The 22506-nt window shown below is 51.7% G+C and overlaps 2 protein-coding genes across 11 annotated transcripts in view; one reads left to right on the top strand and one right to left on the bottom strand.

The window, feature by feature from the left end:
• The window catches only part of SGSM3 (small G protein signaling modulator 3), a 30461-nt gene extending 18485 nt beyond the window's left edge, over window positions 1–11976 (top strand). For all 6 annotated transcript variants that reach the window (XM_082068322.1, XM_082068323.1, XM_082068326.1 and 3 more), the window contains 12 exons: window positions 558–612; window positions 4194–4321; window positions 4630–4785; window positions 5341–5395; window positions 5836–5885; window positions 7133–7285; window positions 7385–7455; window positions 7794–7842; window positions 8175–8260; window positions 8624–8746; window positions 10339–10399; window positions 10761–11976. In XM_082068322.1, the coding sequence (XP_081924448.1) occupies window positions 558–612; window positions 4194–4321; window positions 4630–4785; window positions 5341–5395; window positions 5836–5885; window positions 7133–7285; window positions 7385–7455; window positions 7794–7842; window positions 8175–8260; window positions 8624–8746; window positions 10339–10399; window positions 10761–10844 (1071 nt within the window). In that variant the 3' untranslated portion in view covers window positions 10845–11976. The remainder of the gene's footprint in view (window positions 1–557; window positions 613–4193; window positions 4322–4629; window positions 4786–5340; window positions 5396–5835; window positions 5886–7132; window positions 7286–7384; window positions 7456–7793; window positions 7843–8174; window positions 8261–8623; window positions 8747–10338; window positions 10400–10760) is intronic.
• Window positions 11977–13065: 1089 nt separating this feature from the next.
• Window positions 13066–22506, bottom strand: part of MRTFA (myocardin related transcription factor A) — a 78947-nt gene continuing 69506 nt past the window's right edge. For 4 of the 5 annotated variants that reach the window (XM_082068281.1, XM_082068280.1, XM_082068278.1 and 1 more), the window contains 5 exons: window positions 21213–22328; window positions 19867–20037; window positions 17565–17741; window positions 17084–17144; window positions 13066–16645 (listed from right to left, as the gene is read on the bottom strand). In XM_082068281.1, coding sequence (XP_081924407.1) covers window positions 16146–16645; window positions 17084–17144; window positions 17565–17741; window positions 19867–20037; window positions 21213–22328 — 2025 coding nt within the window. In that variant the 3' untranslated portion in view covers window positions 13066–16145. The remainder of the gene's footprint in view (window positions 16646–17083; window positions 17145–17564; window positions 17742–19866; window positions 20038–21212; window positions 22329–22506) is intronic. The other variant, XM_082068279.1, reaches the window with a different exon arrangement.

Raw genomic sequence — 22506 nt, forward strand, 5'->3', positions numbered from 1 at the left:
CTCTGGAAGGTAGAGTCAGAAAACAGCAGCAGCCTTTGAGAAGCTGAATAAAAATATCACCTGTATTTAATATTGGACTAGAGTCTGCAGTCGTGGATATAGTAGCTCCTGTTTGTCAGTCCTGTGTGGAAGATGCTCATCTCTCTTGATGCTCATCTGTGTGCTAATCACAAGACATTCCTGCAATTCTAAAATGTAATAGGCATCCACTTAGAAATTTATATATAATTACATGTAGAACTGCTTTTGGCAACAAGTGGAATTAGAACTAAAATTATTGACGCAAATCATAGTTGATTCTTGAACTTTATGCTTTCGTAATAATTGAGCTATAAATAAACCATTGCACATGGAGCAGATCAAGCCATAGAGCTGATTCATTGCATTAGAACTAGAACAACTCCTGTCTAAAATTGCCAGTTCACTTGTCTGCCCTTTCCAGTGGCAACTGTCAGGACCACTTGCCCAGAGCCAACCTGTGTGGAGGATTGCTTTATTTTAATTCTGAAATCTATCCTAATGTGTGCACTTTGTTCTCTCTCTTCCCTCTCCCACAGATAGTGCGACGCAGGACTCAGCGCAGGAAATCTGGCATCACCTCTCTGCTCTTTGGTAAGGACAATCCTGTGCCTTTCATGTGGTGTTGCTGGATATAGCGGCCTAGGAGGGACGAGAGGGAGCAAAGCAGGGGAACACTGAGGGAGAGGAGAGGATGGAGCCAGAACTGAAGGATGAGAGAGAAAAAGTGCGTTTTCTACTTGCTTTCTTTGGTCTGACTCAGAAAGTGAATTTTAGGTTAGATGGTTCGTCCTTAAATGGTGACTAACAGCAAGCTGCAGCTCAGCCCAGCTGTGATGTCCTTCTTGCACTGACCAACAGATCAAACACATTTTCTGGGCAGACCATGTCCAGTCCACAGGCTGGATGTCATGCTCTCCTGATCTTCCTCTGCTCAATTCAGGAACATCTCTGAAGGTCTGTGACAGGGCAGGATGGTCCAGTTTGTCCAAGTTTATAAATGCAAACATCACTGGTATTCCCCCTTACTTACTCTGAGAGCTAATGTGAATACTTTTAAATCTTAATTTTCGTTGCTGATGAGCTAAACCAGCTTATGTCCAGAAAGCACACAGCCAAAATAGGTTTTGCATGGGTTTAAAAGTAACTTGCTTCTGTGACTCCATAATACCTCTTTCTATTGTAAGCCTCACTGTCATCACCTTCTTGAAATTGCTCCATCTCACCACAGAAATTGTTTTTCCGGTGAAAGGCAATATACTGAATTTACAGGGTTCATACAGTGTTCCTGTTGTAGTTGAAATGGCCTGAATAAATCTAAAACTGGGTTTAACTGCTCTTTTCAGATAAGAACTTTTCTGATGTTCTCTGGCATGGTGATATATTGTCACAGGGTTGCTGCAAGCACATACGGTATTACATATATAAGTTATGGTAGAAGACCAATCAAGCTGTAAAGTCAAGCATGCGGAAGTGAAGAAATGCAGGAAAGTTGCTTGTGCAACCTAAATTCAGACCTCTTGTATGTAATGTTATCATACAGTCACCACAGACTGAGCTGGCAGGGAACGTGGCTGCCAAACATGTCTTTCTTGTGTCTCAGATAGTCTCCTTGACCAAGTTTGGGTAGCTTTATGGAGGTGATACTGAGTTATACCCATGCACAAAGATAAATTTGAAGTCCAAGCTTCAAAATGTATCAGTGGTAGAACTGAGACGATTATCAGTGTTTTCTCATTTTAGTGGGATTTCTGTACAGTGACTATAATGTTTTTTACCTAGTAGTATTGCTAGTATTTACAATGTTGATTAAAATGCAGAAGTTGTCATCCTGCAGCAGGTGACCAGAATGGCAAACCTTGTCCCAAGTGAGGGGGAGGAAAGCTCGAATGTGATAAATGCACCTTATACTGGAAGCTGACAATCAACCTGAAGTGTAAACTCTGCAGCCTGTGCTAGTTACTGTGTAGAGCTGGTACATAGCTCTTGTCTGGGTAGGAGTAAGAACTTACCCAGAACTTAATTCTTCCTTAGAGTGAATGCAGATTTAGTAGTGACATGGACAGGAGTTGTAGAATCACAGGAGCACTGTTTGGAAGGGACCTCTAGATGTCTGGAGAAAAGGAGGCTGAGGGGAGACCTTATCGCTCTCTACAACTACTCTGCAACAAGGAGGTTGTAGCATGGAGGTCTCTTCTCCCAAGTAGCAAGTGATAGGACAAGAGGAAATGGCCTCAAGTTGCACCAGGGGAAGAAGAAACAGCAAAAGCTAGTTCACTGGAGAACAAGGTGTGCATGTTGCCCTTTTCCTATTGGATGGGCATTGCAGCAAGGAAATGCAGGAGAGCTAGTCCTCCTCTGCAGAACTGTGCAGCTAGTTGGCCTTCACAGCTCCAAATAGAGCCTCCTCACCTGTGTCCAGTCCTGTGCAGGTTTCCTTCTTTTGGAAATGTATGTGCAGGCATGGTGGAAACCCCGTTTGCTTTCCTCAGTATCACGCGTATTCTCAGGTGGGAGGGTGGGGAACTTGCTTCCCATATCTCCCGCGTGTGTTTGGGTGGGACTGATCTGAGTACAGAGGGAGGAGCATGGTATTTTGGCCAGAAGGGACAGAATGATGACAGAAAGAATTAGTGATCTATGTAAATGAGGGCAGCCCACAGAGCCGGTGTGGCTGTAGCTGAGTCATTTCTTCTTTAGTCACATTCTGGTTTAGCAACATGAATTTTCTGGGAATCCTCGCCATCTGTGTGATCACCTATCTCACTACAGATTCAGAGCATGTGAGAACTCTATTTACAATCTTTGTATCTCTGTTTCCTACCCCTGGCCACAGAGGAGGAGGCTTTGTTAATTTTCGTTGCTTGGGCTAGGAATAAGTATGTCCTACAATTTTTCTAGTCCAGAAGCAAAGTTCAGTTTTCTCTTAAGCCCTGTGTGTTTGCTTCTCTAATCATTTAATTTAGCAAACAGAAAACAACTATAAAAAATTTTAAATCTAATTTTGTGCTTCTGTTTATGTTCTTAAGGTTTTAGTCTTTTTAATTAGGATAACTTGTGATTAAAAGATACTTTTCAATAAGCAGAAGCTTCATGTGTACTTAGCTGTTGCAGCAGCTGTATAGCTCAGGCCACATATTGGTTTCTATAATGCTGTTAGAAGATAAGCAGAGTACTGATTTGCTAGCCAATTATTTACTTGGGTCTTGCATAAAAGCTGTGTTTGTTTAAAAATTGGAGTTCAGTGAAAAATACACTGGTTTAAATATTGATTTCATTGATCAAGCTACTACATCTTCAGTATGTTATAGCGAGAGCAAAAACAGATGTATGAAAATACACTTTGAGTTTTGAAATTTTTATTATTTTTTTTTTTAGAAAAAGAAGCGAATGGTTTATTGTTCCTAAACATCATGTACTCAATTTTTAAGGCATTCAGATACATTAACTACATAAAGAATCCATCCTATTAGATATCTTTGTGCATAAATTAATAGAGATAGGCTGTCAAAACTCCTGGGGGAATTAGTGACAGTTGAAATATGCTTTGATAACTTTTACTTTGTGCTTATGACCATTTCTATACACCCACAACCTTTGAAATCTGGCTCTTTGGGAGGTCAAGGTCTTAAGTAGATAGTGGCTTTTCTCTCATGGCTCTGATTTCTAGACTGACACAGGAAAGTGGGCTGTCTTCATTTTCCAAATATTTTTGAAGACTCAGCGAAGAATATGCTGTCAGCCTGTGAGGTATGCGAAAATCAGAAGTAGTTCAACCAAAAGCTGTTTCAGTTTCAGCAGAATTTTAGTTGAGGAGAGTTTTTGAAACTTCCCTAGTTTTGTGTCCCACCATTCAGCTGTCTATATACTGCATAGACACTTCTACGTAGTACCTTGGTACAGAGAGCTGTCCAGTCAGATCAAAGGTGACATCTTCCAGTTCATATGTGGTTTGAAATACCAGCTCCTTAAAATTTGACACAATCAAATGATATTGGTTATTTACATTACTGAATAGATGGGCAGTAAGCACCTGCCTTAGCATAGGCACTTCTAATATCAGGCTTTTTTGATTTGTGTAGAATCAATGATTTCTAATGTTAACAAAAAAAAATAAATAACTCATACTTGCTTTCCTTTCCTCGCCTTTCCTCTGTCTATGTGGGCTTCCCCAGGGGATGAAGATCTGGAGGCACTGAAAGCCAAGAACATCAAGCAGACGGAGCTGGTGGCCGACCTGCGCGAGGCCATTCTCCAGGTGGCACGGCACTTCCAGTGTGTGGATCCCAAGAACTGCAGCATTGTGAGTAGGAACAGCTGGATCTGCACTGCTGTGGGCTCCAGGCATGAGTGTTGAGACTTCACCACAGGACAGGGCTGCTCAAATGCTCCTGGAGCATGTAGGCTCAAGGAAGAGCATGCCAGGTGTAATGGGTGGAGAGTAAGGGCTGCTTAACCCATCCCTGGAGGAGGAGTGGTGGCTGAGAGACTCTCTGCCTGCTAGGAGAAGGAAAAAGCTTGGGAACAGGGGCGTGCAAAGCTTTGGCAGATCAGCTGAGAGTCATCTGTTGCTTTTCATTCCTCTTTGCTCTTCCTCCACGTGCATGCCAGGATCTGACTCCAGACTACAGCATGGAGAGCCACCAGCGGGACCACGAGAACTACGTGGCCTGTTCCCGCAACCGCCGACGAAGAGCCAAGGCTCTGCTGGACTTTGAGCGCCACGATGACGATGAGCTGGGCTTCCGCAAGAATGACATTATTACGGTGCGTCAGCCTGCGAGACAGGGACCATGGCAAGGCCATGCAGACCCAGCGTGGTTGGGACACTGCACTGCCTCTTCTGGAGGGAAAGAAGGAAAGGAGGTCAGCTCTGAGCCCAGTTAGGGGGCCCAGGGAAGTGACTGGTGTTTCTAGGGGCTGCCTGAGGATGAGGCAGAATGTTCCTGTGAATGTTGTCTTGTGGGTCATTCTCAATACAACCACAGAGTCCCTTCCCTGGCTGTCATGCAGCTGAGCAAAAGATTGATTTGGTCCAACCTGGGTCCTGGTTTAACACTGCACACTAAGCTGTGGTAAGACTGTAAAAGCAACCATTTGTGTTTTAGCTGTGGGCATCCCATCTGAAAGTGGGGAAAACAGGGATAGCATTGTGTTTGTGGTAGCCTTTTGCACTTGAAGGCCTTAGGCCATGTGAGAAGAGAACATTAGCAAAAGAGTTGAGAAGAAGCAGTTCTTTATTGTGCACATACAGCCGGGCAGCTGGAGCCATCCTGGCACTGCACTCTCTTGAACCAGTGTTTCCCACTCCCTGTTTTTCAGATCATTTCCCAGAAGGATGAGCACTGTTGGGTGGGAGAGCTGAATGGACTGAGAGGTGAGAGCAGGACGGGTTTCATGGGGCAGAGCGGGGCTGGATACGGAGCAACCATTCATCCACAGCAACCACTCTGGCAAGTTTGCAGCAAAGAGTCTGCCTGAAGCATCTGCCAGGGACAAGGGGAATGTTAAATCAGGGTCTGAGAGCAGCGGTGCAGCTTCTTACAAACAGCCAGTTTAGGTTCTATCCTCCTGGCACAGGGTGGTTGGGTGCAGGTCGTCTCTGCTGCTTGTCGGCAGTGTCCTGTAGTTGGCTGCTTCTTGCAGCTGCCTTAATTCTTGTGATTTTGAGGCTGCTCAAAATCCTCAAAACCCCCTCCTTCCTTGGGGGTTGCACCCTTTGAACTCTGATTTATTCTCAGCTTCCAGTGGGCTCTGGTCTTGTCTGTGTCAGAGGTTTCTCAGTGTCAGACTCATTTCTTTGTCCATTCTTCATAGGTTGGTTTCCTGCAAAATTTGTGGAGATCTTGGATGAGAGGAGCAAAGAGGTAATTAAAAAAAAAACACAACACAATAAACAAAAAAAGAAAACCAAACCTAACAGAAAAAAAGTCATTTCATAGATGAAAAGACATTGTTGAAAAGAGCGACATACTTTCCTTCTTAAGTCTGTTTGTTCTCTGTGGCTATCACACACTTAGTGATATGATCAGGCAGGTTGTCTTCCTGAACCTGTTTGCTCAACTTCCTGATGTTGACCAAGTGGAGAACAAAGGCCACAAAGGGCTGCCGGGGGCAGCTGAGCGAGGTGCTGGGGCTTGCAAGGCCCCTAGAGAAGAGCTTTGGAAAAGCAGAGGAAGCAACAGGATTCTGTGGGCCTTGTTCCTGCCCACTCCCACTGCTCTCTTCCTCCTTTGAGCCTGTGGATCCTGCTCATGCTTTGTGGTCACCCCAAGCAGCTGTGCCCGAGGGGACACTGTAGCAGTTCCTCTCTCAACCGGCAGTGGTGAAATCCCACCTGTTTAGAGCAGATACCTCAGTATGGCCCCAAGGCTGGGGTAACGGGTAGGAGACAGATGTCATCAACTCTTGGCCTAGACAACTTGCAGGGGAAGTGGAGAAGGCCCTGTTCTCCCTCTTCTCCTCAGCATTTAGAGTGTGAGGAAGGGCTCAAAGACTGACCTGAGACCCCAAGAGAAGCCCCTAGAGAGATGTCATAATTGATATCTCACTTGCTTCCTCTCCCCCTGCTCAGGGCTGGTTTCGTAGGCACAGATCACCTCTCTGTGCATAAACACAACCTGTGCTGCTGACCAGTTCTCCTCCCAGCTGTGGAAACAGAGATGATCCTTCATGTGAACAGCATATCAGGGTGACACCTCAGTGTGGTGTACCAGCTGACCTGTGAATTCCCATCTCCCCCTGTTTGCCTCGGCTTTTAGCAGCTTACAGAGTCCCAGAGACCCTCAGTGAAAGTTTCACTCCTTACCTCAGCACCACACCGAACTGCAGCAGTTCCCATGTGCTGAATGCTGCCAGGATGGTGCTTGGGTCACCTGTGGTCTCCTGGGCAGCACCCAGCTCACAAAGGTCCTGCTGTCCCAGCAGCTCCCAGGGGAACAACACTGAACATGGTTCCTTATGTGAAAACCAGTAAGAGCGTCAGGGGTTATGAGAGGGGCTGGCGGGCACCTGGGAGTGGAAGAGGTGTGCACGGAGAAGCTGTAGGTGAGCAACCACCTCCAAGCTCTGCTCCTCACTAGTGTGCTGAGAGCTGGCTCTTTGTGTTCCTCAGTACTCCATTGCTGGAGATGACTCAGTCACAGAGGGGGTGACGGACTTAGTGCGAGGAACGCTGTGTCCAGCTTTGAAGTCCATATTTGAACATGGATTGAAGAAGCCATCTCTGCTGGGCGGGGCCTGCCATCCCTGGCTGTTTATCGAGGAGGTGAGATGTCTCGGTTCCCTTTGTGGGGCAGCGTTGCCAGAGAGCTGGGCTGAGGGGGCTGTAGGACAGAGTGTACTGACTGCCCCTCTGCCCTACTAGGCTGCGAGCCGGGAAGTGGAACGGGACTTTGACTCCGTGTATTCTCGCCTTGTGCTCTGCAAGACTTACAGGTAATGCCACTTTAGACACACCAGGCAGCTGGGTCTGCACCCTGCTTATAGAACTGCTGCTGCTCTCCACCTTGGGAAGGGTCATGGTCTGTCCCATCTTTCTCGGGCTGTGGTGTCACCTGGCTGCTGTGCCTATGCTGACTTGGGGCTGGCAGTGGCACTTGTGCACTTCCCCGGGCTCCTGTGTTTGCTCCTGGGTCTGTATCTTGTTCTCTCATGGCTGGATCACCTGTGGGCTCAGCAGCAGCAAGGGAGCTGTTGGGCTATGGAGGGGTGAAAGCCTGCATGTGCCCAGGGTGGCTCTGGAGCCAGCTACATCTCTGCTGTGATCTCTGCAGGCTTGATGAAGACGGCAAAGTCCTCACTCCAGAGGAGCTGCTTTACCGGGTGAGTGCTGCCCCCAGCCCAGCCAGAGCCCAGCTCCTAATGTGGGGAAGTTTCCCATGGAGGCTGCTGGAGGGTGATGTCCATCTCTAGGGAGATGCTCGAGAGTCTCCCAGACCTTCCCTGATGGGAAGAGGTAGAGACACCAGGTTTCTGGGAAAAGGCAGAAAGTGAAGCCATCAGGAAGGTTTGGCCCCTCTGATGTTAGTGGGTGGCACTGGGCAAGGGTGGGAAGCTCTGGGGGGGGCAGCATTTAACTGTGTTGCTGGAATGGTTGCCCAGCGCAGCCTAAGGCTAATCTGAGAAGGTGGTGACCACGTCTTTCCACCCTGCAGGCAGTTCAGGCTGTGAACATAACGCATGATGCTGCACATGCACAGATGGACGTGAAGCTTCGTTCCCTCATCTGTGTTGGACTCAAGTGAGTCATCCAGTCCCGATACCCTCAGCATCAGGGGCTAGAGGAGCTTGGGAGGGGGCAGAGTGGGCTCAATGGCAGCAGTTGGTTCAGTCTACCCTAGGCCACAGGGTCTTTTTCTCCTCTCACTGCAGTAACTAAGTGGGACCTCCTCCTTTCTTGTTCATCATGCTGGCCTGGCTCCTGGCTGGAAGAAGTAGCTCTTATTGCACTGAGTGGCTGACAAGATTACTGGGGTAGCCTGTTCTCACTGGGGACAGGACTCGGGGCTGGAGTTAAAAGTTAGGCTGAAAATAGACTATCCCAAAGGAATAGGGCTTCATTCTCTGGCTTCAGCCAAATAACGTCTCCACCCCATTGCTGCAGTGAACAGGTGCTGCATTTGTGGCTGGAGGTGCTGTGCTCAAGCCTGCAGACCGTGGAGAAGTGGTTCCATCCCTGGTCGTTCCTGCGCAGTCCTGGCTGGGTGCAGATCAAATGTGAGCTGAGGTGAGTCTGTCCCCATCGGCCTCGCCAGGGTCTGAAAGGGATTTTCTCCTCCTCCTCTGCACGTGGTGGCCCTCACTACATCTGGCTTTGGGCCCTCTCCAGTGAGCAGCAGTGTGGGCTGCCCAGACACCCCCGCTGCAGAGATTTCCTTCTGTGTGCTGAGGCAGCAGCAACTGTCTAGACAGTTTAATACAATGCCCTGTGCCTGCCTGATCAAGAGCTCCTGGGGAGCTGTCATGACAAGCAGGCAGCCTCTGCCTGCCAGCAGCCTCCTGCTGTGCCCTGCACCTCCTCTGATGGAGAGAAACTCCCTTTTCCAGCCCTCTGCTCTCCAGGTCCTCTGCCAGCCACCATGAGTGTGAGCAGGGCACAGGGAATGTGCTAGGGACACAGTCCGTCCGTGGCCGGGAAGGAGTCGGGCACCATCTGACTTGTGGTTGAGTGAGTGGTGTTGCGGGGCTGAACACAACTCCAGTGCCTGATCTTGCACAAAGCACATCACTTGGAGCCCAGAGCACATACCCACGTGCTCCTGGCCTTCCCGCACTCTGCAAAGCCACATCCAGCCCCAGGGAGCTGAGAGCAAACCCCTCAGCCACCACCACCACCACTCCAGCCCCATTGCTGCTGCTGGCTTTTGGCTGCACCAGCTGGTTACCAGCCCCAGTGGGAGCATCTGTAGCAGGGAGCAGGCCTGTGTGTGCCCTCAGGGTGCCCTGTTCTCCTCGTCTGCTGTGGAATGGGAGGAAGGGTGTCCCTTCCACCTCTGCAGCAGTGTACTACAGCTGCTTTCATGCAGCACAGGGGCATCAGATCAGCAGAGCCGGAGGACCAAGTGGGACTGGTTCATGGCTGGACCAGTCTTTGACCAGGTTTCGTGTGGGGCAGGAGCAGAGGCTTTTGCTGTATTTCTCCCAGGCAGCTTCCTTTGGAGGGCCTCAGCCCCCCCACTGCTGCTGGAGTTGGAGGAGACCCCCTCACAGAAGTTTCTCCTGAGACTGAAGGACTGAGGTGCTTGTTGCCAGGAGGTCTGAGCTCTGCATCACTGTCCTAGGGACGGGGTTCGCACTGTCCCTACAGCCCCCAATTAGAGCTGGGTCCAGCAAGGGAGCTCCACGTGCCATCCCCATGTGGCTCTTGTGAATGGGGGCCAGGACATTTCTCTTACTCCAGGGACAGCAAGAGGGATGCAGAACTCTGGGTTGCTACTGGCAGGGGTCTGCTTTCTGGAGAGGAACCTGCAAGGCCCCCATTGCCAGCTGCGTGCAGTCCTCAGCCATGTTTGTCTGAGGGCTGGCAGAGCCCAGGGCTGCCTGGGCCTCCCTGCACTGCTCGGTCAGGCTCTGTAGGGGTTGCACTTGAGTCACATCTTCAAGCTTCTCTTCCCAGCCTGGCAGGATCTGAAGCCCAGAGCGGAGAAAGGAACGGGGGATGAGTGGTTGGTGCTGCCCTTTCAACACCAACAAACAAGGATTTCCATCCTTGTAAGCTTAGTGACGTGCTGGGGCAAGCTGAGGAGCCAGCGCAATTGTGTGCCTGGGGGCAAGGGATGTGATTTGTGTGTGTGTTACCATCGCTGTCTTCCATTGCAGAGTCCTCTGCAAATTTGCCTTCAGCCTCTCTCAGGACTGGGAGCTGCCAATAAAGAGGGAGGTGAGTACGTGACATCTCTCACTCTCTCCCTCAGCCGTGGGCTTCGCTTCTGCTTCACTCTCCCGGTTTTGTGCTCCAGCCCATCCTCTGCACTGGAGGCTGTCCCTGCCGGGGCAGGCTGTGTGTGCGAGCTGCCTGCCTGTGCCCAGCTGGGGCGGAGGGAAATGTCAGGCCTCCCTCTTCCCCGGTGCTCTCCGAACCACAGGGCCTCTCCCTGGTTCAGCTGTGCCGAGGTGGGAAGTGGAGAAGGCTGCTCTGTCTGGGTGCTGGAGACCTCGGCATGCTTGGGCTCTGCCCACAGGCACAACCTCCGCTGTTCTGGTTGTGGGGTACTGACCCAGCTCTCTGTGTTGTCCTGCAGGAGAAGGAGAAGAAGCCACTGAAGGAAGGGGTGCAGGACATGCTCGTGAAGCACCATCTCTTCAGCTGGGACATAGATGGGTGACCCACACCCCACCCCATCCTGGGGACCCTTCTCAATGGCGCACACTCCTCTCCCCCACCCCCATCATGTCTCACCCCTTGCCCTCCCCCACCCCACCCACTTGTATCTGTGACAAAATCCCCTTTGAGGGGGCTGCCAGGCCACCTGGGACAGATGGCAGCAGCGCCAAGATGCCAAGCTGCACACCCGAGAGAGGTGAAGGTTGAGGGTGAAACTGAAAAGGGACAAGTGTGCTCTGGCCAAAAAAAAAAGTGCCCCCTCCCAGCCTTCCCTGTCTCTGCCACCCCCATCTTCTGCTTGCCTCAGCCCTTCTTGTCCACGATGCTTGGGGGAGCAGCCTGGCTTGCAGCCCTGTGGGCCAGCAGCTGCGTGGGGGTGTGGCGTGGCTGCTGCTGTGGCTGCGGGGAAGCAGCAGCCCTTGTGGGGTGGCTTTGACCCATGAGAGCTGGTGTGGTTGGCAGGTGGCACTGCGGGTGTCAGGGGAATGGGGCTGGTGAGAGACTGATGGCTGCACAGGAGCAGGGACAGCACATCCCCCCGTGCCAGCCAAGGGCTCCCCTCTGGCCTGGAGAGGGATGGCAAAGCCTGAAGCACTTGGACATGTTCCTCTGACCTGGAGCCGGGGCTGAAAAGGGGGAACCAGCATCAGCCTCATCACAGCTCCTGGCACTGGTTGTGGGGGGTGTTGACAAGAGGTGCCCGACTGCACGGGCCTGTTACCACTGAAACAGCCTTGGGGATGGGCCTTATCTCCTCTGGGAGCAGACGTAGAAAAACACCTCTCCCCTCCACAGGAGTGTTTCATGCTGTCATTTTAGCCTCTAGATGATTTTTACTGTTTACCAAAAAGCTGTAAATTAACTCCAGGAAGGTGTATATTTTGGCACTGTTGTAGCTCAGGACGGGGTTCAGGTTGGAGCTGGCTCAGGGAGACAAACGTCCTCCTCGCCCTGCGGAGGCCGCAGGGATGCAGGTCAGGAGTGGAGAATTGCTGCGTTGTGGTGGTGGCTCTGGATATGGAGTCTGTGACTTTCTACTGAAAGCGCTTGTCTGTGAGCACAAACTACTCGTGAAATGACACTAGATTCTTACTTTATTTGGTGGGTTTGTAAATAAACTGCATCTTGGGAGAGTGCCGGGCTTTGGCTTCGTTTGTTGACAGGGCCAGGACTAGATGCAACTCTTAGTTTCTGCCCATTTTTAATTATGACCCCATTTCTGCGCTGGCTCCTGCCATCATCAGGCTGAGGCACCATGGGCACTCCTCAGCAGCCTCGCCTCAGACAGGGTGCTGGCTGGGGCAGGAGCTGTTGTGCTGCCAGCAGGGCCCCCAAAAAAGCAAGAAACACCCAAAACTAGGGGTGTGGGGAAACAGCAGGAGGATGGCCCTTAGCAAAGGGAGAGGGGCTGGCTGAGAACAGGGCTGGCGGGTGATGGGCAACAGTGGTGTGTGTACAGTAACCAGCTTCTCCAGAAAAACCAGGTGGAGTCGCTTCTGCAAATACAACAGTAGCAGGGCACAGGCCTGGGGACAACCATGTTCAAAAGCCCAAGCGCACGGGAGGGTGGAAGTTGCAGCGTATTTACTGATGTTACAATTAGTATTTTCAGACAAATTCCAGCTCAGCATCTGGCTGAGGAAGGCTGCAGTATCACCTCGTCACCACAGCAGCTGGGGTCCAGACCAGCTGCCGGGGCTGGGGGAGGCTGCAAAGGCTTCCTGTGCTTCTCCTACTGTAAGACCTACTTCTAGGTGCAGGGTAGGTAATTTCCATACACCAAGGGAATCTCCCTGCGGCTGAGAAGGGATGACGCATCACTACTCAGGCTTCTTTTTTATGGAGGGCTTGAAAAAGACCCCAAGGCATCACCTCCCCCAACCCCTTAGCTGGAAAAGGCAGAGTGGCCCCAAGCCCTCCCACTAGTGTAGCAGAGACTTTTTTTGAGGACATGGCTGTTTGGAATTTTTTTAATAAAATGATTTTTTTTCAAATATTTGTAACTGAAAAAATAATTCAATTTAAAGATCCATTCTCTCCCCCATTAACTTGTCACTTCTTTTATCCTTTTCCAGTTGAATACTCGCTCCATATCCGATGCCCCAACACCATCCGTCTGGGATGGTGCTGATCACCCCTCGCCGTTTGCTGCATAGTGGGAGAGTGCGTGCTAGTCAAATACACATTACAAACAAGTAGTGGTTACAGCAGAAAGATTCAGGATTACATTCAAGGTAGAGGCAGAACATCAGAATTTGTTTTTCCCAACGGGTGCAAAAATGTATGTCCAGGGGAATACCTCTTCTGACAAAGAACTATTGGACTATTATTCAAACAAATAATAGTAAGAAAGTGGAGAACTGAGTGAGCCTGCTCTGGGCACTGCTTGGGGAAAAGACTTCCTAAAGTTTTGTGGGATGAGGCATCACCTTCCCCTCTGCCCCCAGGCACAGGCTGGCTCTCCTCACACAAGCCCCTTTTGCAGACGGGTGCTGGCAGGTTGGCTGGTTTCCTCAGGAGTGGAGGCTTATGGTTCTGGACCCACCTGCCAATTTTGAGTAAGTTGGGCAAATTTAATGTAATTAAATTCCTACAGAGTTTCACAAATGAAGGTGGGTGGGTGAAGGTGAAAGGGAGCAGCTGTGAGCTCAGCCTTTCACCAGCAACCCTGGGGAAGGGCTAAATCAGTAAAGAGCATTCGCAGCTCTCTGCCAACAGATACTGGGGTGCCTGGCCCAGTGTGTGAGGAGCCATGGCTGGGCAGGCCAGGACTGCGTTGGAGTGCTCCCACCTTCCTCTAGGAGCTCATTGCACTTTGATAATTTCATTCTTTATTTACTGGCTGCAGCTTTGCAATTATTTGTACAAAAGAAATCACACAGCTAGTTTTTGTTGGAGGCTAGAGGATGACAAACAGGCAGCCTCACTTTTTCCACTTAGCATTTGAAAGATCCTCCCGCTCCCCACCTACTTTACTCCTAAGAAACTACTTGCCTCCTGTGTCCACCTGGTCCCATGTCTGGGCAGGTGCCCTGGGGGAGCTGGTGGGAGCTCTGTAAGGCAACTGCTGAAGCACTCACTGCATCTGTGAGTACCAGGGCTGCGCCAGAAGGGAAGCGAGGCGGGCTCTGGGGGTCTAGGGGGTGTCCACCAGTCCCAGTTATTCTGATTTTTAGGACAGGACACTGTAGCTTGGGCAACAGAAAGCTGGGTGGGGATGGGTACAGACAACACTGAGGGAGGCAGATAAGAGGCTCTGACTTGCTTACAATTGGGCCCGGGAGAAGGAAGCAGGGGAGGCAGAAAGGAAGGAAGGTGCCAGTAGGCTCCCCCTGCAAATGATTAAGAAAGTGGCTCCCGTGCAGTTAAAACAAGCAAATAGGGCTCAGGAAAGCAGAAGTTTCTCCCAGCTGCAAAAGAGGCATGACCCTACCCGGCTGCCGCTTTAGTGGCCGATAGCCAGCATGTCACGTTGTGCAGGGCTGGCATTCACCTGCCGTGGAGCAAAGGTACCTAAACCCCTGTGACAAGGCCTCCCGCTGAGATGAGCACCAGACACCAAAGGGGCAGGGGAGCAGCATGTGCCCACCACTGCTGCCCTTCCCCAGCAGGCAGCACTGCCAGCCCACGTGGTGGAAACGGGAGGGCAGCATCCGCAAGGGGATATTAACAGGATGGCAGCTTATCTTTCTACTGCTTGAGCAGGGCCAGCACCTTAGTCCATATGATTTCAAAAGCCACCGTGTCCCTGTTCCCCCAGGCTCAGGCCGAGCTGCCCTGACCCAGCTCAGGGCTGCAGCCGGCAGAGCTGTGCGGAGAGGCGGCTGCGTGGGACACGGCTGGGCTATGGCTCACCTGGTAAATATGGCAGTGAGGTACTACCAATACTCACAGGAATTTAAAAGTGACAGGACTAACAGCACGAGAGAGCCACAGCCCTGGGTTTCCAATGCAAAACCCCGCACAAGGAACAGCATCATCATGGCTCTGCCGCTTGTCAAGTCAGCAGCAGCTCATGGTGAGCAGCCATTTGCTTTTGCCTTTACCCCACAGGCCTGGAGGGAAGAAAGAGCAGAGGTTTCACTGCCGCAGGGCAGAAGTCAGCTGCCCAGGACTTGCTTTTAGGCTCGCTCTTCTCCCCAAAAGCGGCCCTCACAGTCGCACCACTGAGCTCAGCCCCATGTTGTTCCACACAACCCCGGCTCACAGTGGCACTTCCCCTTCCTGGCCTGTTGGGTCTGACAGCCTCACAGCTGACGGCAGGAGACAGATTGCACATGGCCCCTGATGATGCTCATGGATAGCTGGGCCCCCCACATGCTCCCCACAACACAGGGACGCTTTCTTGTCTTAACCCCCAACACAGGCTGCCTGCCTTGCTCACCTGGGGATGTTACAAGTGCTGTGGAGGGCGGGGGGGTCTGGGGTCTGCCTGAAGGTGACTCCAGACACAGCCAGAGGTCTGGGACAGTGAAGGACAGATAGAATGTATAAAGACCTGGACTTTAGCACCTTAAAAATCTGTTTTGCAGCCTAAAGCGAGTGAAGCAAGCAGGCAAGGCCTCTCCAAGCTCAGCAATATTTGGGAAACCAGCTTAGACATTACCAGGTTGGTGGGGAACCCTGGTTCCCTTTGGCTACATTTGGAAAAGGTGCCTGTTCTGCCCAGCTCCTCACAGCCCCGGCAGACCAGACCCTCCCGACAGACGGCAGGTGGGGCACACAGCAGCCCTGCTGGGCCCCCAGCCAGCACTCCCGCCTTCGCATCCTGCTCCAGAGGTAGAATACCCTTCTGCAAATGTTAAACCGACCGTGCCGGGCGAGCACAACCCCCTTTATTTGCCAATCCCAGCAAGGTGCGGGGTGCTGCTTCTGGAAACGGCTCAGGCCCAGTCATACTACATCCTGCTGCAAGGCGTGAGGGAAATCGGGTCTGGCAGCATCGCACCCCACACGCTGCCATTGCTGCTCCTGCCTGGAGGAAGACGGGCTGCTGGCTCCATTCTCACCCAGGCTGGTCAGGCTGCACTGTGGGGGCAGGAGGCCACCAGCCCCTGCACTCCCTGCAGCCTCCTCTTGCTCCCCAGCAGCCATTCTCCCTGGCCTGGCCCGCTGCCCAGGCAGCAGTGACTCCAGCAGCAGGAGCCTTTGCCACCACCACCGGCTTTGTGCAGGAAGGACACTGTTGGGGGAGGAGTACAAATACTAGGAGCTCGTTTCTTTTTTTTTGGTTGATTGGCCTCTTCCCCCCTGCATGCCTGTGCCCTCCCACTCCAGTTCCCTTCAGTCTCTGCTCACAGAGTTACAAGCAAGAATCCCAGTGCAGCTGCAGATCGTGTCCATCAAGGAAGTCTGTGGAAAAGAGGCTGGGAGCCGCAGTGCTGAGGGGAGCCAGGCTCATGACAGGCCCCCCTGGCAGCTCCAGCCAGTCCATGCTGTCCAAGTTAGCCTCAGCCAGATCCAGGGCTATGCTCCCAGAGGGCTCATGAGCAAAGTGCAATTCCGAGGTGTCCATAGGTGAAGGCGGGTGGTCCAGGATGGCCGAGCTGCTCAGCATCTCACTGTGGAGGTCATCAATCAGGGACAGGGGCTCCGGCCCATCATGGCCTGCCGTCAGAAGCGGGAGGCCGGTGCTGCTCTCCAGGAAGTCCTCCAGCCGGCCCACGGGCACCGGCTGCCCCAAGGACACTGGCACCGCCAGCTCTGGGGATTGGTGGCTGCTGGGTGGTGAGGAGCAGGCTTGGGCCACGGGTGGTTCTTTCCCAGCTGGGGACGACTGATCCTTGAAGTCAGCAGAAATCTCTGTACAGGGAACAATCAGGCAGGCCAGAGTGAGGAAAAGCTTGCCCAAACACTGGGAAGATCCCTCCCACCCACCAGGGCAACAGGGAACCCCCAGACTGATCCATCACTGACCACCAACTGGAGTAAGGAAACTCATCCTATGCCCACGCTTGGCTTGCTAAGGGAATTTTTCAGCCCACGTCCAGGGAATTCAAGCTCTGTCCAGTATCGCAGAAGAGATGTGCACAGAACTGATGCAGCTGAGTCACCAATAACCTTTGTATCATACCAGTGCCTGACTGATGTCTCCCTTAGTGACTATTGCCAACACTAAAGGCACCAGCAGGGACTCAGGACCAAAGATCTGGGCCATGAGAGGCTCTCCCTGCAGTGCTACATATTCCCTGCAGTGCTCAAACCCAAAGACTATGGGAAATGCTGGCTTTGTCTCCTTACCTCCACTTTCGATGAGAATGTCGAACAGGTCATCCATATGCTGGCTGGAGCAGCCGTTCTCCTGGGAGAGCAAGCACAGGATTAGCTTCCTATTTATCAGGGGAGCTTCTGCCTCCAGCAACAGCCATGGCTGCTGGCTCTGCTCCCTCGGCCCAGGGATGGGGCTGTTATCTAGCGAGAATGAGCACTCAGAGGCATGGCATGGAATCCTCTGTAACCCCAGGCTGTTACTGGATGGGAAGGTAGAGTCAGCAACTGCTGTACAGACACTCACCAAGCAGTGAGTGGTTTGGGATCTCTACCTGTGGTTTAGCATCTGCCCCAGGCCCTCCAGCAGGCATTCAGCTAGGCAGGCACAGTCAGAAAGGGACAGCTGTGTCTCTGTGCTCTATTACTGGCCCAGATCAGGAATCTAAGCAGATTTACAATGGCAACTTGTCACCTGCTCTCCAAGGAAACCAGGGAGAAGAATTGCACTCACCTGGGCCTTTGGCTGTTGCTTCATGGCCTCTTCATAGCCTGGTGGCTCTTTCATTGGGACCGAGGGAACAGGGAGAGGAGGTGGAGGAGTTCCAAAAAGCGATGTGTGCTGTTGCTGCTCCAGGTCCATCTGGGATGGGGAAGAGGCAGCAGGAGAGCCGGGCTGCGATGAGGGCTGCTTAGAACAAAGGCAGAAGGAGTGATCAGAGGAAAACCCACATCAACAGCTGCTTTGAGACACCATCACCCTCTCTCTCGGTGAGTGCTGCACAGAGGTCTGCAGTGCTCTGCTCCCAGCAGCCTGGCTTCTTCTGTGTACTCTGTGCACTACGCCCTGGCTGCAGGGGAGGAAGCCAGATTTCCCCTCCAACTCACAGCTGGAAATCTTTTGCTGATTTTTCTAATGCTAAAGCAACCACACCACAAACCACCACCATTTGTGGATGGGGAGCCTCATGTGTCTACGTGGGGGATTCCTCTAGCACTCTGGAGATTGGAGGGCACGTCCATTGCTGTGTTCAGCCTACTCTGCACAATATACCCAGGACCTATCTTTTACCCATCCCCCTCTGCCATGCCTGCTCTGGGGACACAAGCAAGCTTCATTAGCAGCAAGTTTTACAGCCTGACGGTGGGCGGAGAGCACCAGAGCACTCAGCAGCACCAGAGATCTCCAAAGGAAACCCTAAGTGTTGCAGGAAGTGGTGCTCATGACTCAGCTTTACCAGATGAATCAGCACACAACTGCCCATAAGCAAAGTTAAAACATGGATCAGGTGTCTGCCATTACAGGAGTTATGCATGATCCACACTGAAGCTTAGTCCCCAGGCAGCAGTTGAATGCCAGTTCCAACACTTGTACATGTTCACACTCTTCCCCATCCTGTTTTCCCTGGAAAGCTGTTTATCTGTTCTGTGACCTGCAGGTAGAGAAGCAACCCCAGGCCCTGGACAGCAGAGCTGCTCTGGGGTTTCTCTGTCCCCGAGAGGGGCTGGAAGCTGGCATTGTGGCACAGGCCATGGGGATGTGCTGGGAGGGCACCTTTTTCAACACACTGGGTGGGTCGGCTTTGCCAGGAGCACCAGTTTTCAGGGATCATTTGTGGAAACCATTGGGAAAGAATGGCTGCAGGTTTGGAGGTGCTGAGAAACAACATGGCATAGAATAGCTGCCTCAAGACCACCTGCAGGCTTCTGACCCTACCAGGAGGCAAAAGGATTAGGAGAGTCACTACAGATGCCTCCACAGCACACAAGCTAAGGGAGTCTGAGAGAAAAGGTACCTTTGCTCACTTTCTGCATTTCCTCAAAGGTCTCAAAGCAAACCAAGGCAACGACCCTTTGCAAAGTGGATATCCCACTCGGACTACACTAGAAGCAAATCCCATCTTCATAACCTTTCCAAGATCTGACTCAAAAGTGGTCCTCCAAGCTCAAAAAACTGTTCATAATCTTTCTGTATCTTATCTTGATGACATGTTAGAGAGAGAGTTAAGTCATCGCTGATGTGAGCTAGAAAGGCAGGAGATGGTGCAGCAGGGTCTTTACAGCTGTCACCTGCAGAAGGGGTAAAGCCAAAGGTGGTCTCTTTTCTGAACCTGCATTGCACTTCACACTGAGATGATCAACAGGTACACTCAAGGCAGAGGAATGGAAATCACAGCATGTTCATCCGTACCAGAGAGGAACAGGTCACATCCTTTTGCCCCTCTCAGAGCTCATACGCCACCTTCAGTAGCAGATGTACTGCCCACACGCTCTCTCCATGCAGTAACCATCAGTTTAGCAGCACTCTTTCAAGAACTGGGGACACCACTGTGAACCAAGGCTGCCCACTCTGGCCTCTCATCATTTTTAATTGATAGACACTGCTTGTTTAAAACACCACCTGGTATTCTGCCCCAATGTGGGACCAAAGGGCAGAAGCTAGTAAACTGTCAGGGTTTAGCCTGGAGCTCTTTGCTGTAAAGCCTCCACATCACCTTCAAGCATGCCCATAGGGGAAGACCTCAGGGACACTTATTGCTCCTGAAACCTCCTGCCTGATGGGCTCACCATCACCACTAGTTCAGCAGGAAGCAGGGAAATGGAGATGTTATGCCAGGCACCCCTTCTGCTTCCACAATCAAGCTGAAAACCAAACATTCCATGCAGCCTCAAGCTGTGACAGAAGCTGATGTGAGATCTCAACTGCTGTGATGATGGTCTCTGACCGAGATGTACGTCCCCTTCCCACCACTGTTACAAATCCCAGAAGCAGGCAAAGAAAAACAAGGAAGAAAAGTGAGCAGGCAGCAAGCTACCTTTCTGACAGATTGGTTTAGTCCTCTGGGCTGCTGCTGCTGCAGGGGCTGCTGCTGCTTCTGCTGCTGTGTGGGCTGCTGCTTCTGTGGCTGCGTGGGCTGCTGAGGGGTGCTGGCAGGCAGCTGACATGGCGGCTGGTTGGAAGTTTTAGCGGGCGATGATTGTACTCTCTGGAAAAAAAAAAAAGGTATCTGTCAGAAGTTATTCTGCAAACACAGCATGGAGCAAGGCTTGTGCTTTTTAACAGATTTCTGAGGTTTGCTTTTCCCCATTCTTTATTCTTTAGGAAATTCAGTCAATTGTTCTGTTTCACCAAGCAGAGAAATTGGATTGGGGTGGGATTCGGAGTCCTAAAAGGGGAGGTAGAGTCACTCTAAATCCCTGGACTATCCATGACATCCTTCAAGGGCTGGCAGAGCTGACATAAGACCTGTGCCCTTCTGGAGCAGTGGCTGAAGTTCTGGTGAGATACCCTGGGGTATCAAGGGTGACACTGGATGCTGATATTTAGACAGCTGACTGGCACCTCACCTGCTACACAGCAAATGCAGCCTGCTCAGTGCCTGCCACTGATGGCAGACACGGACACTTGCTCTGCAGAAGGTGCTAGAAATGTGGCAGCAGAGAATGCAAATCTTCTCTGGTGCCATGGAAGATGCTGGGGTTTGACTTATGCCATAAAACCTAGACATATTTATCCCTTCCTGGAAGAAACACTCGGAACACTTCTGTTAAGTGCTGAGCTCATGCCAACAGGGGAGTAGTAGATCATTTCTGATGAAAGACTCTGTTAGCACTGAAATGCTGGCACGCATTAAGACAAAGAGCAGTCAAAAAGCAAAATGTCTGCTCTCGGGGTCTGATTTCAGCTCTCGGTTGACAAGGTGACCTATCTAGTCACTCTGAGTACAATCTCTCCAGTAAAGGACTGGTGAAATACAGTCTGACTTTTTTACTACTACAGGCATAGTTGTTTTTCAAAAATTAGTGAAATGTGGCAGCAAACCCTTGTCCTCCAAGCCTGAGATGCTGCCTGACAAAAGGCAGAACCATGTGTTTGGAAGAACACTGAACAGCCTGTGTTGCACAGTCAATTGTGCATTACTGTACACAGTTCATCACTGTCAAATTTCAGTCTTTTTGCTGAAGATCTGCTCACACTGCTTTGTTTTACCAAGCCAGGAACTACCAGCCATCATAGCGAGCAACTAAGCCCATTTAGTATTTACTGCATTGAATTTCCAACATGTTAGGTCATCCTGCGGCAACCTGAACCATGGGAGCAGGAAGAGGGAGAGAGGAACCCAACTGCTCACAGGAGGGATGTGATTTATCCCTTGCCTACCTGCAAGGCCGAGCAGCTACTCCCTGCCTTCCCGTGGGGCGAGAGGCCCTGCCTCTCGGCGCTCTGCTTGGTCACGGTGAGGACGATGTGGGTCCCTGTGGAGTCAGTGATGAGGGTGGGGGGAGGGGCGCCCTTGATGAGGTCACTCAGGGCGTTCCCTTGCTGGCCAAGGAAAAGCCGCGGGCTGTTGGACTGGCACGGTGGCTCTGCTTCCGCGGCTGGCACCTCCTGCTTCACCATCACGGCTTTCTTTGGCACTGGGCTTGGATTCGAAGTGTCCATTTGGCTAGTGGTTGGTGCAGGGCTGAATTGGTCTGTTTGGCCACTGGATTGCTTTGTGGACTGGCAACTCAGGAAACCGTTTTCACTCTTGACCTGGGTGCCAAATGCTACTGGGTTGGAGGCAAGGGCTGTTCCGTCTCCGGCAGCCGCTGGGGCCGGTAGTGACTGCTGAGAGCGCTTCTCCTGCTCTAGCTGTAGTCTAAGCATCTCAACCAGCTGCTGCTTCTGCTTCAGCATGCGGGTGAGCTCCTCAATCTGCTTGTCCTTCTCCTGCAGCATCTGGTCTTTGTCCCTAACTTCTGCATCTCTGCTGTTACCGGTGCTGCACCGCTCTGACCTGGGTGCCGTGTTTACGCTGCAGGACGCAGACTTTGAGCTTTCTTCCTTCACCAGGAACTGCACTGGAGACGCCTGCAAGGTGAGCTGGGTCAGGGGTGAAGTCACCATCTCTCCAAAGGTGTCTCCGGTGGCCGAGTTCTCATCCCCTGTGCTCATTTGTGAGCGCTCAGAAGGAGTGGGAGAGACAGGAGGAGTTGAGCCTGTGCTGCCAAACTTCATCACGCCACCACCGGTGACTGTGGCCACAACTACTTCTGCTGGTGCAATGCCAGTGGTGACCAGGGCTGGCCCTGTGCTCAGCCTGGCAGCTGGGAAGGCAACCACCACTTCGGCAGCTTTTGGAAGGATGGCTGCTGTGCTGGGCTTGGGAGTGGGGGTTGTTTGGCCGGCTGCACCGTTCTGCTCTTGGTAAGCTCTGAGACGCTCAATCAGGTCCGTCTTTGTGCCTGAGACAGGCAAGGCCCTCAACTTCAGCTCTTGCTTCAGCTCTGCTACCTGACAAGGTGGGGAAAAAAGAGGGCAGCATTAAGACACACTCTAAACAGAACAACTATTAACAGCTACCAGAGCCATGGGGCAAAGGACTAAACTGACCCCTCTGCAGGCCAACAACCCCACACCTCAGGTACAGACTGCAGGCCAGCAATACCACCTGTTATCACTAACTCCTGTC

The sequence above is a fragment of the Streptopelia decaocto genome (assembly GCF_964273445.1).
Source record: "Streptopelia decaocto genome assembly, chromosome: 1".
Classification (NCBI taxonomy): Eukaryota; Metazoa; Chordata; class Aves; order Columbiformes; family Columbidae; genus Streptopelia; species Streptopelia decaocto.